The sequence below is a fragment of the Pipra filicauda genome, unplaced genomic scaffold (assembly GCF_003945595.2).
Source record: "Pipra filicauda isolate LSUMZ 115617 unplaced genomic scaffold, ASM394559v2 scaffold43_size3849885_pilon, whole genome shotgun sequence".
Lineage (NCBI taxonomy): Eukaryota > Metazoa > Chordata > Aves > Passeriformes > Pipridae > Pipra > Pipra filicauda.
In genome coordinates, this window is record NW_024104576.1 from 2,729,812 (window position 1) to 2,743,053 (window position 13,242).

Genomic DNA, 13,242 nt, shown 5'->3' on the forward strand with positions numbered 1-13,242 from the left:
ATACATTAAAGTTTTTGATGAAGAAAATCCTAATACATGCAATTATTTACCAGTTGATCTTCCCCCTTCCTTTTCTCTCACCTCCTCCTCTCTCCTGCCTCCTCCTGCCCAAATGATACTGAGCAAATCTGCTTGCAAGTGGGAAGCAATGTACAGAAGTCTTGCATATTCCTCATTAAAATTTACCAGGTGTAGCATCAACTCAGTTGTCTGCTTTTTAACCCAGTTAGTGTTTATGCTAATACAAAAGCAAACCAGAAAAGCACTGTTTGTATTTTATTTGCCTAAGGCAAACATTCCGGTCAAATTCTGCAAAGCTGATCTAAAATATTTTCCAAAGACGATAGAAAGAGAATTCACTTAAGATCTCCATTGCTCTCTCTCTTTTCAAAGAAATGAACAACTCTGAGAGATTTGTAAAACTGCTAAAATAATGGTTAGAACCCAACTGTTCTCAAATAAAATTCTACAAGACAAAGTACTTTACTTTCTCCAGTGTTTCCCATGCAATTTGTAAAGGTGTTCAGACATGAGCTGAATGTCCAGAAACTCTACCACTGTATTTGTTGTTTGTGTCATTGTCACAAACAGCCTCTTGGGTAAACAGATTGTAGGTCATTATACGTAGCAGTGCTGCCTCTGAGGGAAAGTAGAAAGACAAACACACATCCCTGCCAGATCCCTTAATAACAAATGCCACTTCAAACCAAAATGTTTTCTATTTATTGTTTTGAACATGTATTTCAAGGAATCAAGCCTTGACTGTAAAACAGCAAGATGCTTCATTTCCCTTTTGCATCTAGTAAAAAGATGTGAAGCAAGCATTTTTAAAACTACCACAGCCTCCTCCTGCCTAAATGTGTAACAGAAGGCATCAAGCCCAGCAACATTCATTTATAATTTAAACTGTTTGCTTGGCAGAATTTTTTCACCTTAATATGTCTAGCCCTAATTGCAACTGGCACACCCAATGTTTTTACCAGAAACTCAACGACTTCCAGAAGATTTCTATGTAACTTGGTTTTCTATGGACAGAAACGCAGTTTCAGGGACAGATGTTCTTATCCAGGGGAAAACATGTCTCTGCAATTTTACAAGGACTTAGAGGACTCTATATGGACAGAATGATACCTGTGAAAAGACTGATGCAAGTTTAACTTACTCAACCCCTTCTTCAGGTTATCACGGTCTCCCAGTTAATTTCCCAGTATGAGTAATATTCTGTAACTATCTCACCCTCTTTGGAACATTTATGTCAACTTTTCTGTTTATCAAAAAATTCAGTAAAAGTAATCTGCCTGATGATCTGGTTTTGACAACTGAGTACAGAAACAGAACTGGATAGAGTCTATTTGACTCAGTCTGCTCTCTTGAATACACACTGGTATCCAGCTACAAAAGCCAATCTGCTACCACCATGGCCAGCTTAGCAAGAACATTTTGCCCCTAGCAAAATGTTACCTAGTGTTCTCTCCTATCACTGCCTAAACTCTCTCATCACAATCCTCATGTTCATTCAAGCGTATCTAAAAGAAGCAGCAATATCTGCATCCAAATCCAAGACAGAAATCCAGTTATCCCAAAGTCATCCACGTAAGTATCTCAAAGCCACTGTCTCAGATACAGCAAAAGTTTCCTATCCTAAAGTTCAGAAATACATTCTTAATTTCCCTCTCATCATCACTCTTAAGATCACACTCAGAAATGGAATCTATTACTATAAATTGTATCATGTTTTAAGAGTTAAATCAATGAATCAATCAGAAACCTTAAAACACATTTTATCAGTCAATATTCAACAACAGGAGTGTTAATGCTTGAAACAGAGTCCATGCAGCTGTCACCAAATGTGGCAGTTTGAACACACAGGAGTAGAAGCCATAAGATCCTAAACAGTTATTTAATCTCAAATAATTTTGCTATCCACACTCTTCCAGACTTAGCCTGTTTTCCAGCTCTTTCCCAGGATATTGCTAGAATTTGAAACATCATGGGAGGCCAAGTGCTTCTGAAGCCTGCATACAAGTGTTTTCACACAAAGGGCAAATGAGATGTTGTTAATCAGGGCTAGGAAATGTAGTTCTCATAAACAATTTCTTTTGTTTTTCTGCCTCAGTTTCCTCATCCACAAAATAGTAGACACATTTATCTATCTACTAGTCTGTTAATCTTTTGTAAGGATAAACTGATCAATGTATATAAAGGACATGAAGATAAAAAGCTTTGCAGAAATGCTAAGAATTATTTTACACTAGCATATTCACAAGCTTTTGTTCTGATTGTATCAATACTCCATAGCAAGCCTCTGATTTTCAAGGATTTACCCACATTTGGCACTTAAAAATTCATTTGGGGCTGATATTTCTGTCAGTAAGCTCTTACTGTGGGAAATGACAGAGAGGTTGCTGTGCTTGGTCTGACCCACTGCTCTGCCTTAGAAGAAAGAGGAGGATAAACAGGAGAGGAGAACACACAGTAAAAGCATCCAGGACAGAGACTGGAGCTACTGTGAAGACACTGTCAGGAGTCACACTGCTACTCCACACAGGCATGATGGCAAATAACTTTCCCACTCCGTTCTTACTAAAGAATGGAAGCACAGTTGCCTGTATATTGAGTCAGACACAGCTGGACTTTGAAGAATCACACATAAATTTTTCCTTTATGGACAGTCATATTAAAGAGGGTACCATTAAGCTTGCTTAATCTAGACAGGCGAAAGACAGAAAAACAATGTGAGTTTGGAAACAAATTGAGGAGGTATTCACTACAATCTCCAGGGTAAAGACGCCTGTCACTTGATCTGGCAAAGGTCATTTTTTAAGGACATTAAGAGCTGTTTGATTTAAAGAACATGTTTCCTGTGACATTCACAAAGCATGGGTTAAGTTTCACAGATGACTTGGCCCACAAAGGAAGAAATACAATCACTAGAGACAAGGAGAACACCCCATCACATTGGTGCTCTCTTTTAGGAAATCTCCCCTAGCAGGACAACTTCACTTTGACATCTAATAGTCCCTCAGATAAATCCATGGAGAAATATTCCTCTAACTCCTTTTGATCCACTCAAAAAGAAATCATCAAAGGAATACAATATTCTGAGCTGGCCCCATAACCTATTTCTCTTCTCACCAGTGTATTTATGTTCTGCAAAACACAGAGAATCACTTTTCTTGGCTACATTTCCTTTTGCTCCCACTCCAAGCCACCCTGTTGCAGTGTGAGGGGCAGCCTCACAGATGGCTGGAATGATTCCACAGCACAGCTTTCAGGATAACATCAGCACTTGATACAGCAATGACTGCATTAATCACAGACACAACTCACATAAAGCAGCTGAGCCTTACCCCCAAACTGAGCACATCTCTGGCATTAGAGTTCAGGGAAGCAGGATGATGGGGAATTGGGGGCAGGGGCAGGGTAAAGACTGACCTTGCGGCAAAACAAGGTGACGTAGCTCAGTGGGAAATGTCTACACTAGCACAGAGTATTCTAGTCAGGTGGACAGTTACCATTCAGCTGGCATTAGTTTCCTATTTGCTTGTCATTAACCAACTCCAAGACTGTTATTTTTCATATAAAATTCCCTGACTTTCGTAATCTCTTAGCTGTGTCTTACGATATCTGAGCATTTTCTGTTACAAATACTCCAGGGATTCTGGTAAGTAAAGGTATATTTTAAAAATTGCAGAAAAAATATTTTAAAACAGCTCTCTTAAGCCCTACTAATAACATCAACACTGAGCAAGGAATCACAATAAAGGATACTGAAGCTCCTATCTGTGATAGCTAAATGCCAGAGGTTAATCCTGAGATCATCCGCTGACATGTATGTCTCACAGTCACTGTTGACGGATATTGAGTTGACATGATAGGTGTGACCATTAGCAAAGATTCTCCGGGGAGTGACTTCTACCATCAAATCCATAGGTTTCAATACAGGCACCTGCCAAAAAAACCAAAACACAAACCAGAAAGGGAGTAAGATTTTAAATAATCTTTTGCTAAGATGATGAGAATTTCAGTGGAGAGAAAGCATTCAAAGACTATGGTATTATAAAACTTCTTGACAGTGTGCACAAGCTGAATTTCCCCATGAATGAATTGCTGGACAAAGCCTTCCTTGCCAAGGAGGAAAGGAGAGACATAAGAGCCATGGAGAGCCAGGCAGAACCTAGACTATGGGAAAGGAAGGACTGGCAGCTGCCACACAACAGGCCAGTCCCACAACAGAAGCTACTGTCTCACATATGTAGGAGGGTCTGGCAAGCAGTGAAGTACTAGTATTTTGCTAAAGAGTTTGCCATTAGTTGTAAATCACTTAACAGTATTTGCTTTGCTACTTGATGTCTCTCTTTCAAAAAAGTCAAGTGGTGAGAAGGTTATAATCTCAGAAAACATAATAAACAGAGTCTTGGAAAACAAACCCAACATGTGTATTGACATATTGTACATACTGACATATCCCTGAAAAGCCAATAGCACAGATTATCACTCATCAATGTGCCCTCTTTATTTCCCTGTGTCACTTCAATGTCATGCTTCAAAAAGCAGACACTCAATTTATTCCCTATCAATAAAGCATTAAACAATGTAAGGCTGTGGTCCATGACTGGGACTATTCAATGTTGTTGAACGTGCATTAGAAGTAATCTATCCTACATCAATCCACAAGGTAGTTTAAAGAGGAATATGGAGCAGTTAAATACTTGAGTTTAGCTTTCTACTAAAGGAACAAAACAAGGGTTCACCCAAACTTTGAATTCTCAGACTATAAGCAATCTGGAATGGTTTTGTTTGCCTAATCATACTGAATAGATAAATATCCCATTACCGTAGTCATTTTTACACTTTGGAGGCTTTTTTCACAATAGATAATACTGGCTTGTTTTGGAGATGGAGGTTGTTTTCAATAATAAAGAAATAGTATTGCTTATACAACATAACCTCCCAGTTCTAACCTTTAGCTACTTCCTTTGCCAAAGCCCCTGGAGTGAATTCAGCCAATAAAATTTGAGAGCAAAAATCTAGTATGTTAACGTCTGGATGTTGGTCTCCTCTCCCAAGAAACAAGTGACACGGCAAAAGAAAATGGGATCCAGTTGCACTGGGGAAGTTTAGACTGGATATTCAAATTTTTTACTGAGTTAGAACTCCCTTCTTCTTACAGAAACAACTGGATTGTGGACATGGACAGCAGCTTACCTGCAGTGATGTTACTGTAGAAAGATCTTTAAGTTTTCCTTCTTCATCTTTTAAGTTGTACCCCTCTGGTCTCTTATCTCTTTCAGTAATTTTCCATAACTTGATTGTTTTATCTTTAAAAGAAAAGACAAACAACTATCAGCATAGGAATGTGGTTACTCACCTTTCACAATATATTCCTTAAAGAAACTTTTACACCTTGGTTTAGACAAGTCCTGTGCTGAAACACTGTCACGGTCACTGGGTCACTTCATTCTGCACATCCAGAAAATGTTGCCAACAGAAAAAATACCTCCAAACCGAGACAGAGGTTCCTGGCAGCTGACAGACCATGTAGAGCATGTAGAGCACATGCTGCTCATGTATCCAGCCTGGCAGTTTGCAAGTGGAACAAACCCAAACCACTCAATGCTCACTGCCGAAGCTCAGTTTGACAACTTGACTCTGCAAGGAAATAATCTTGATGCTAAAACCAGTTTGATATTAAAGTCAGTTTGATAGGTTACTTATAAACAGCACAAGAAGAGCATAGAGTAGAGAGACAGGTCAAAGATTCCTGCCTGGTCCATTGTGGAAACAGGCAGTGGTGTACTGGTGTAACATCAGGAGCTCCAGCAAATGAAAGGCTGTGTGAAAAATGAGACATTTCTTCCTCCTAAGGGAAAGCAACTGAGGAAGAACTGAGGGAAAAAAAAAAACCCTAAGAGAACTGTGTTGTAATGCAAAGAGAGAAGTGGGGAGAAAAATATATTAATCTTGCATTGAATGGAATAAAACCTACTCTCCTTTTTTCATGATGGGAGAAGCATATGATGATAGAATAATGATGCCTCTCAAAGAGCCTCTGGAGCCAAAAAACATATTTTAAACATCTCACATCGCATAGTAGCTGAAGTTGAAGATTTCCTTGACACTGACTGTCCACTCCTACTCTGGCTGTGCTTCCAACCTGCCAACCCTAACAGTTCCTAGACTGAAAAATCAATGCCAATTCTTCTCCTGCAAAAAACATCTGTCCTTGAGATTCCAACAGTTGTTTCGCTCATCTGCTTGTGGAGCAGCCAAAGTCCTTCCAAAGTTTCTGTCCTTCAGCTGCCACTACAGCTTTTATTAACCTCAGTTCCTACACCATTTCTGATTTCAGCCCACTCTCTTCCTTTCCCCCTCTGTCCCCAAGTACACAGCAGAGCATAACTATTTCTGCAGTGTGGTGATCCAAATATTCTTTCAAATGCTAGTACAAATCATTTTAAAGGTGGAATATATGAATACGTGAATTGATTTGCATTTCTATAGCAACTACAACTTTGAACTTTTTTCTTTCCAAAATCAATCCCTCCATTACTCAGGTTTTTTTACTATTATGCATCTCCTAATAATATTGATATACTAATTTACAAGCAAAAAAGAAATTACAACTGATCAATCTACAGAACAAGAAGTTACTTCAATCTGCCACTAAAAAGGTTCATTTAAATATTCAATAAATTTCATTTGTATTGTATATCACATTAATTAATTACTAAAAATACATATAGGCCATGTCATCCACTTGGATTTTTATTACACATAAACAGTGCATTTCTGCTTATCTAGACAAAAATTTATAAATACAGCAATTGTAAAAGGAATTATAAGAAAAAATACAAAGGATTTTCCATTGTTGGACTTGACTGCTATTAATCTATCCCTTTCCAAATGAAAACTATTTTAGTAGCAGTTAAGGTTATCACATGTTGGTTTTCTTCTTCTTCATCCACCTCTGGACTTTAAATATTCCTTAGAAATTTTAAGTATGCTTATATTTTGCAAAATAGAAAAAATAGAAACATCTCTGTGAGGTTAAGCATTCAGTCTCAAGGGTGTTATGAAGTCAAAATTAATTAATGTCTGGTAAGTAGTCTGAAATCCTCAGATGAAAGGACCTGTATGGGCCAAATTCTGATCTACCCTATGTAGCTCACATTGAAAATGGCCCAAATTCATTCTGGTACAGAAGATACCAATGAATCATAATAATTTATTATTATAGTACAAAATCATTTCAGTTTACAGTGCAAACTACAAAACTGCCAACTGCAAGCACTGCAAATCCACAGAAAGATTTGAAAGCCTTGGTGGTTTCCTTCTGTCTCCATTAATTAAGATGCTGCAATCAAAGCTAAGCTGATAACCTGTTGATAACACGTGAACTGGAAAGGAACCAAGATCCCCTCTGAGAGAGGTGACCTGTGCAGGAACAGGTTCAGACAAAAGTCCTCCTTAGAATGACAGAAACAGATCTGAGCAGGTGCAGTCCTGCCAAGTCTCACATATTGAGGGTTAGATTTAGACCAGCTCTGCCCTCATGTTCCCAAACAGCAGGATGCTCCTTCCAGCAAATTCAATAGGCACTATCCACCTGTGCCCATGGAAAGCAAGGATGTTGTATCACAGTTCTCATTTTTCTGACCAAAACTGTGCTTTAGATCCTAAACTACAAGAGAGCAAAATATCAAAAATTGCATTCAAATATCAGGCTCAGAAATTAGGAAACAAAACCAGTATTGAAGATATTTCTACAACCTACCCAATATGAGCATGTATAACAGGTAATGCCTTGGTTCCCTACAAGTTAGGAAACATACTATTATCTCTTTTAAAAGGCATAGAATTGATATACGTTGTCAAAGACTCCTCACAGGTAATCTGTGAGAGAGTGAGTAATCCATCACGGGTCGTCTGTATCCTAAAGTTAAAACCATCTTTAAGGATATGCCAAGAGGTGAATCTTCAGACTTCAACCCTGGGTGCCAGGAAGCTAGGAATCCTCCTTGGCACACACATATGTTTTGCAATTCAAAGCCAAAATCCAAAGCCTATGCCAGTGGAACCATTTCTGTTCTCCTCACAACAAAGAAGTCTGCTGGTATGCTCCAGAATTAAGAAGGGGGAAAAACAGAGGCCAAAGTATTTTGCCAGGTCCTAGGCTTGCTCAGTGTTGGTTGAAACTGGATTGACCCACAGCAGCACTGATTATTTCTTCCTTTCTCCCCTCTCATCACGGTATGAACCAGAAGACTCATATAAAGGTCTACTAGGCCAAGTGTAAAAGAAGCATATCTGAGGACTTGGCTGTATTCCTCTGTGTTTCTAAAAACGAGCTTTAAAATGGAAAGGGAGAGATTTACTTTTAATAATCTGGTTTTGTATCATGGACTTGGAAGAAGCCGTTCTTAGTTATCTGAAGAAAGAAGGGATATTTTGATGATGGGAGAAGAGCAGAAGTAAACTCCCAAACTTCATAATAAGCTGACTAATCATTAAATTAGCACAAATCACCTATCTGTAACAGATACTTTTCATTCCAAATAAGCAACAGTGCCCCCAGAAAGTCAAAGACAACCTTAAGGAAAACAAACTACAAAACATTAAAAAACTGCTATCTGTGAATTATTGTAAATATTATTTAATGCTATAAACTTTAGTTAACAGTAATCACTTTGCACTAAAGTATCAATTCCCAGAGGTCAGATTACACTATATTTTTATCAGCAATTCCTAATTATGCTCAAACTTCTACAAGAAAAAATATTTTCTTATTACAATGAGATCTAAGATTTAAAATCAGGTATTTTGTCTCATGCATCATCTTCAGTAATAAAGGCTGAGGGTGTCCAAATGCTTCCTAAATGACACCTGTGTATGTTAGTTACATTCAGTTTCTTCCCCCTATTTCACATTCTCATACCCCCCCCTCTTAGGAATAATACTGCCTTTATAAATCAATAGTTAAACATTTTAGAAATATGAGTCAGTATTAATATCCTATTATTATTCCTCCTGCCTTCCAAAGATTTGTGTAACTCTTTAAAACTTAAATAAACCATTCTGATGATAATGAATGAAAAAAAAAAGAAATTCATCTCTCTCACCTACCTTCATTTACACATCTATAAATAATAAAGGTTATGACAAATACAGCAGACAAAATTCCAAATTCCCAGTGAAACACAAGCTGCTGAGTGTGGTGATGCCTTTGTCACAAGACCTATTTCAGGATAGCACTTCACAGAAAAATGGATAGCTCTCTAAATGTCAGTGGATAATCAATAGGAAAAAGGTTATGATTCTATGGGTAAAATACATAAATAACAGATATCAGAGTCAGCATGACAGTCTTGGTAAACTCTGAAAGAGGAAATTTCTAAAACAGTAGATTAACATGAACAAACATATACCACCAGCACTAAAACACAGTACAGCAAATACTGATATGTCCTGCACACTCTCATCTATCTTACCATTTGTTGATAGGAGTGAGTGAGCTGCATTTTGCTGTGGTAACCACTTGATCTTGTTTATTTTTTCTTCTATCTCCAAGCTCTTCAAATAATCAAATTCAGGTTCATGGCTCTGGAAAGTGCTGTAAACATTGTACTCCCCCTGATTGTAAGGCTCATTTTTACTCTATGGAGAATAAGAACAACAAAAAAATGCGGTTTATGAGAGTAATATTTCTTCATCTCTTAGGAAAGGTGTATAGGTAGTCTTATAAATATAAAAATATTGGAAGTTAATTTAATTTCTCATTTAAAACATGATATTGACAGACTTGTTTCAACAGGAATGAAATTTCCTGTAAGTATTGAAACAGCATTTAATAATAGACAGAATTTTTGAAGGAATGTCAATTATTCAGGAAAGATTTCTAAAAAAGACATTGCAGATGGATGGAATTTACAAGTGAAACATAAAGGTACCACAGAGAAGGTATTGTTTCAAATGGAATGGTTCCATCATCAGGCAAAAGCTATTAAAACAATGCAGAAGTAAAACAAAAATAACTTCCTTTTTTCTTATTTGGAATTTTGCAGCTTTGAAGCATTTTTGTTTGGGACAGCAAACTTACAAGGAAAAGATCCCTCTTTCACTTTGTTTCTAAACAGGTGATATTCTGTTTTACTTAATCTTGAGACTATAAACAAGTTTTTTAATTCAATTCAATTAAAGTATTAAAATTCAATTCAGGTTTTATCAAACTATTAAGGACTACATTGGTAACTCACATACCTCAGGTTCCCTTTGGAATATAACAACTCGACCCCCCTTGTCACCAGTAGCCAGTAGTTCTCCAGTGTGGTTGAACTCAACTGTAGAAATAATATCAGCTGGAGGAAGGAAAAGAAAAAAGGAAAACTTTAGACTGCTACTACAACACAAAGCCACTAAAAATATGAGGCACTTCACAAAAAATGCAACAAATGAGGGATTTGAAGGGATACAGATGAATTCAACAGCAAGTCACTGATGCAAACAGGCTGCATGCCATTAGAATCTGAGGGTGCTACACAATGAAACAAGTGCAAACATTAATGAGGCAAATTTGTGTTTCCAGCACATCTGCAGTTTGGGACTGGAGCAGCTCTCTGGAGAGGCTGTGCTTCAAGAATAGCCATCTCAGTACTGGCAATAGCAACAAAAGTGGCCTCCTGCTATTTCCTGTAACAAGGACAATGTAACATCTCACTCCCGTTGCACGTATTATTTATTCTGCAACCTTTATGAGGGTTTTAACATAAGCCCCTAGCACTGGTTTTCTCAAATATGTGTTTGAGTCAAGAGTGCAAAAGCAAAGTACATGTACACTGTCCTACCACTGAGGAATGAAGGCAAAACCAGAGCTGTTCACTGTGCAGTGCTGGCAAGAGCCCATTCAAATCACTGCTTTCAGAAAATCATTTCAGCACTGTAAAAATGTGTCATCAGACGACAAGGAAGTTCACTCTTTCTAGTTTTCAACAACTGCCTTTCTGCAAGCAACTGTATCAGCTTGAACAAGAAACCTCATCAAAACCGGAGGCCAGTCTTGAGCACAAATTACTACAAGTGAGGATGAGAGGGAGAGAGAGACTGGAGGAGCAAAAGAACTGGTGCTTGTGTTTGAATGACAGTACATGCTGGAATCATAATCCGCAGTTAATCCTACACTATTAGCATAATTTAAATTAAAATGCCTAGTGCAATAGTAAATTAAGAAACCATCATATATACAATCACAGGCAAATGCAGGGTATTGCTCAGAGATTGCATGTCTGAATCCTCTATAACGATCAGTATTCACTCATCAGAAACATGGGCCAGATTTCAGAAGCGTCAGTAGTTAGGAGCTCCCCTTTAGGCACAAAAAGCTACAGTTTCCAAACATGTTCATCATCCATCAGTTTATACTGAGAACAATGAAGTGACAGTGGCTAAGCTCTTTTGAAAACCTAGCCCCAAATGAGTTCACAAAAATTCAAAGGAATTGAAATAACAAGTGGATGTACCATTTACTTGATACATTTTATGAATTGAAAACATCTGTTCCCATTATTCTTTTAATAAACTAGCAGTTCAGTGTTAGAAAGCTTCTACTGCCAGTAGCTCTCATCAGCAACACAGCCACCCAAAAGCCAGATTCTTACTCAAATATTATAAACAATTTATCATTTAAAAAAGGAAAACTTTACTCCAATCACAGTAAAGAAAAATATCTTATTTTTTTAAGAAATCTTCACCATAAAGTCCTTCTAAATCAAACCAATCCTCCTCCCTTTTTCCTTCCCTACTACCTATATAAAGGAAGAAAGGGGAATCCTAAAGCATGTAATTTTCTTGTGTGTTGAATAAAATCTATGGATGTGTAGACTTTGAGAAAAATTGAACATGAAGACTTAAAATATTTTGGGCCTGAACCCAAAGCTTCCCAAAAGTAACAGCATTTGATTTTAATGTGCACTTCCACAGACTGCATAATTCATAGGTAATAACCACAATAGCTCTAAACTTACTAGAGTACAGAAGAGTAGAGAGACTCTAGTTATGGTTGGTGATGCTCTGGGGTTTGGGATGGGTTGAGTTTGAAAAAAAATTGCCTTTTTTATTTCATCTAAAAGTCTAATTAACTTTTCTGGTGTGTAAAGTTCATTCATACTGCTTCCAATGGAAGAACACTTCCTGGCTGTTTTGTTCTTATCCTGCAGAATTCACACCAATAATAGGTGCGGTCTCCTGCTTATAAAATGATACCTGCATGATTTTACTCATTTAAAGCTGTATCTTACCCAATCATACAGGCAGAACTGCAGCCACCCCGCTGGAGAGCCAAATGCAGACAGAAGAATGTAGAATCTATTAAAATACATGTGTGTGTGTGCATGAGTCATGCACATGAGATGTTCTCAACAGGTCACAGAAGAATCAGATAAAATAACTGTGCAAAAGGAATGAATGGCATTTGAACATATTTCATATTGAATACATTTGCTATCGGCCTGAAATACACCCACAACATCATGACATATTCCTCTCTGTGGTCACGATGGTCATAAAATATAACACCACACTTTACAGAGGGCATCAGTCAATGCCCAGTAAAGTCCACAGGAGTACTTGCACAGATTTCAATAGTAACTGAAACTGGATTGTAATAAGACAGCTCTGCATTTTATTATATTGCATTTGTCATTAAAACATCATACACAATTAAATCATTATTGTTTAAGGAGCCAATACATTAAGTATCTGTGGGCACCGTACAGGGATGTTGTTCTGAGGCAAAATTCTCATCCCCCCCCCCCCCAAGGTGTTTCTTCCAGATACATCTCTCCTTTCTATTAGAAAAACTAATTCCGAACTGGAAACTACCTATCATTTTTAAATTAACTTGTTCTGAAAAAGAGCAGATCCAATATTATGACCTTACAGACATGTAGCATGTTGGTAAAAAATTATCCTTGAATTGGAAAATCACTTTTATTGATCCTGTAAATAACAGCTGAAAACAACAGCTGAAATCAACAGGTGTCCCCCACCCCCCCAGAATAAAATTATCCAGCATATCTGTTCAGCACGTGAACATTAGTCATGCTGTTTTCATACAAAAGATTAGCCAGGCTGGCTCTTCCTAAGACAGAGGAGGTAGGAACAGAATCAATCAACAAAGCTCTTCATACCCTTCTGCAGAACACTCCCCTATGTATTTATTAATGCTGTAGCAACATCAGCCACTGT

General features: G+C 37.6%; 1 protein-coding gene across 9 annotated transcripts in view; it reads right to left on the reverse strand.

The window, feature by feature from the left end:
• PPP2R2C (protein phosphatase 2 regulatory subunit Bgamma) overlaps positions 1–13,242 on the reverse strand; it is a 194,180-nt gene that overhangs the window by 46,391 nt on the left and 134,547 nt on the right. For all 9 annotated transcript variants that reach the window (XM_027736236.2, XM_027736238.2, XM_027736239.2 and 6 more), the window contains 4 exons: positions 10,261–10,358; positions 9,492–9,657; positions 5,209–5,321; positions 3,772–3,949 (listed from right to left, as the gene is read on the reverse strand). In XM_027736236.2, the coding sequence (XP_027592037.2) occupies positions 3,772–3,949; positions 5,209–5,321; positions 9,492–9,657; positions 10,261–10,358 (555 nt within the window). The remainder of the gene's footprint in view (positions 1–3,771; positions 3,950–5,208; positions 5,322–9,491; positions 9,658–10,260; positions 10,359–13,242) is intronic.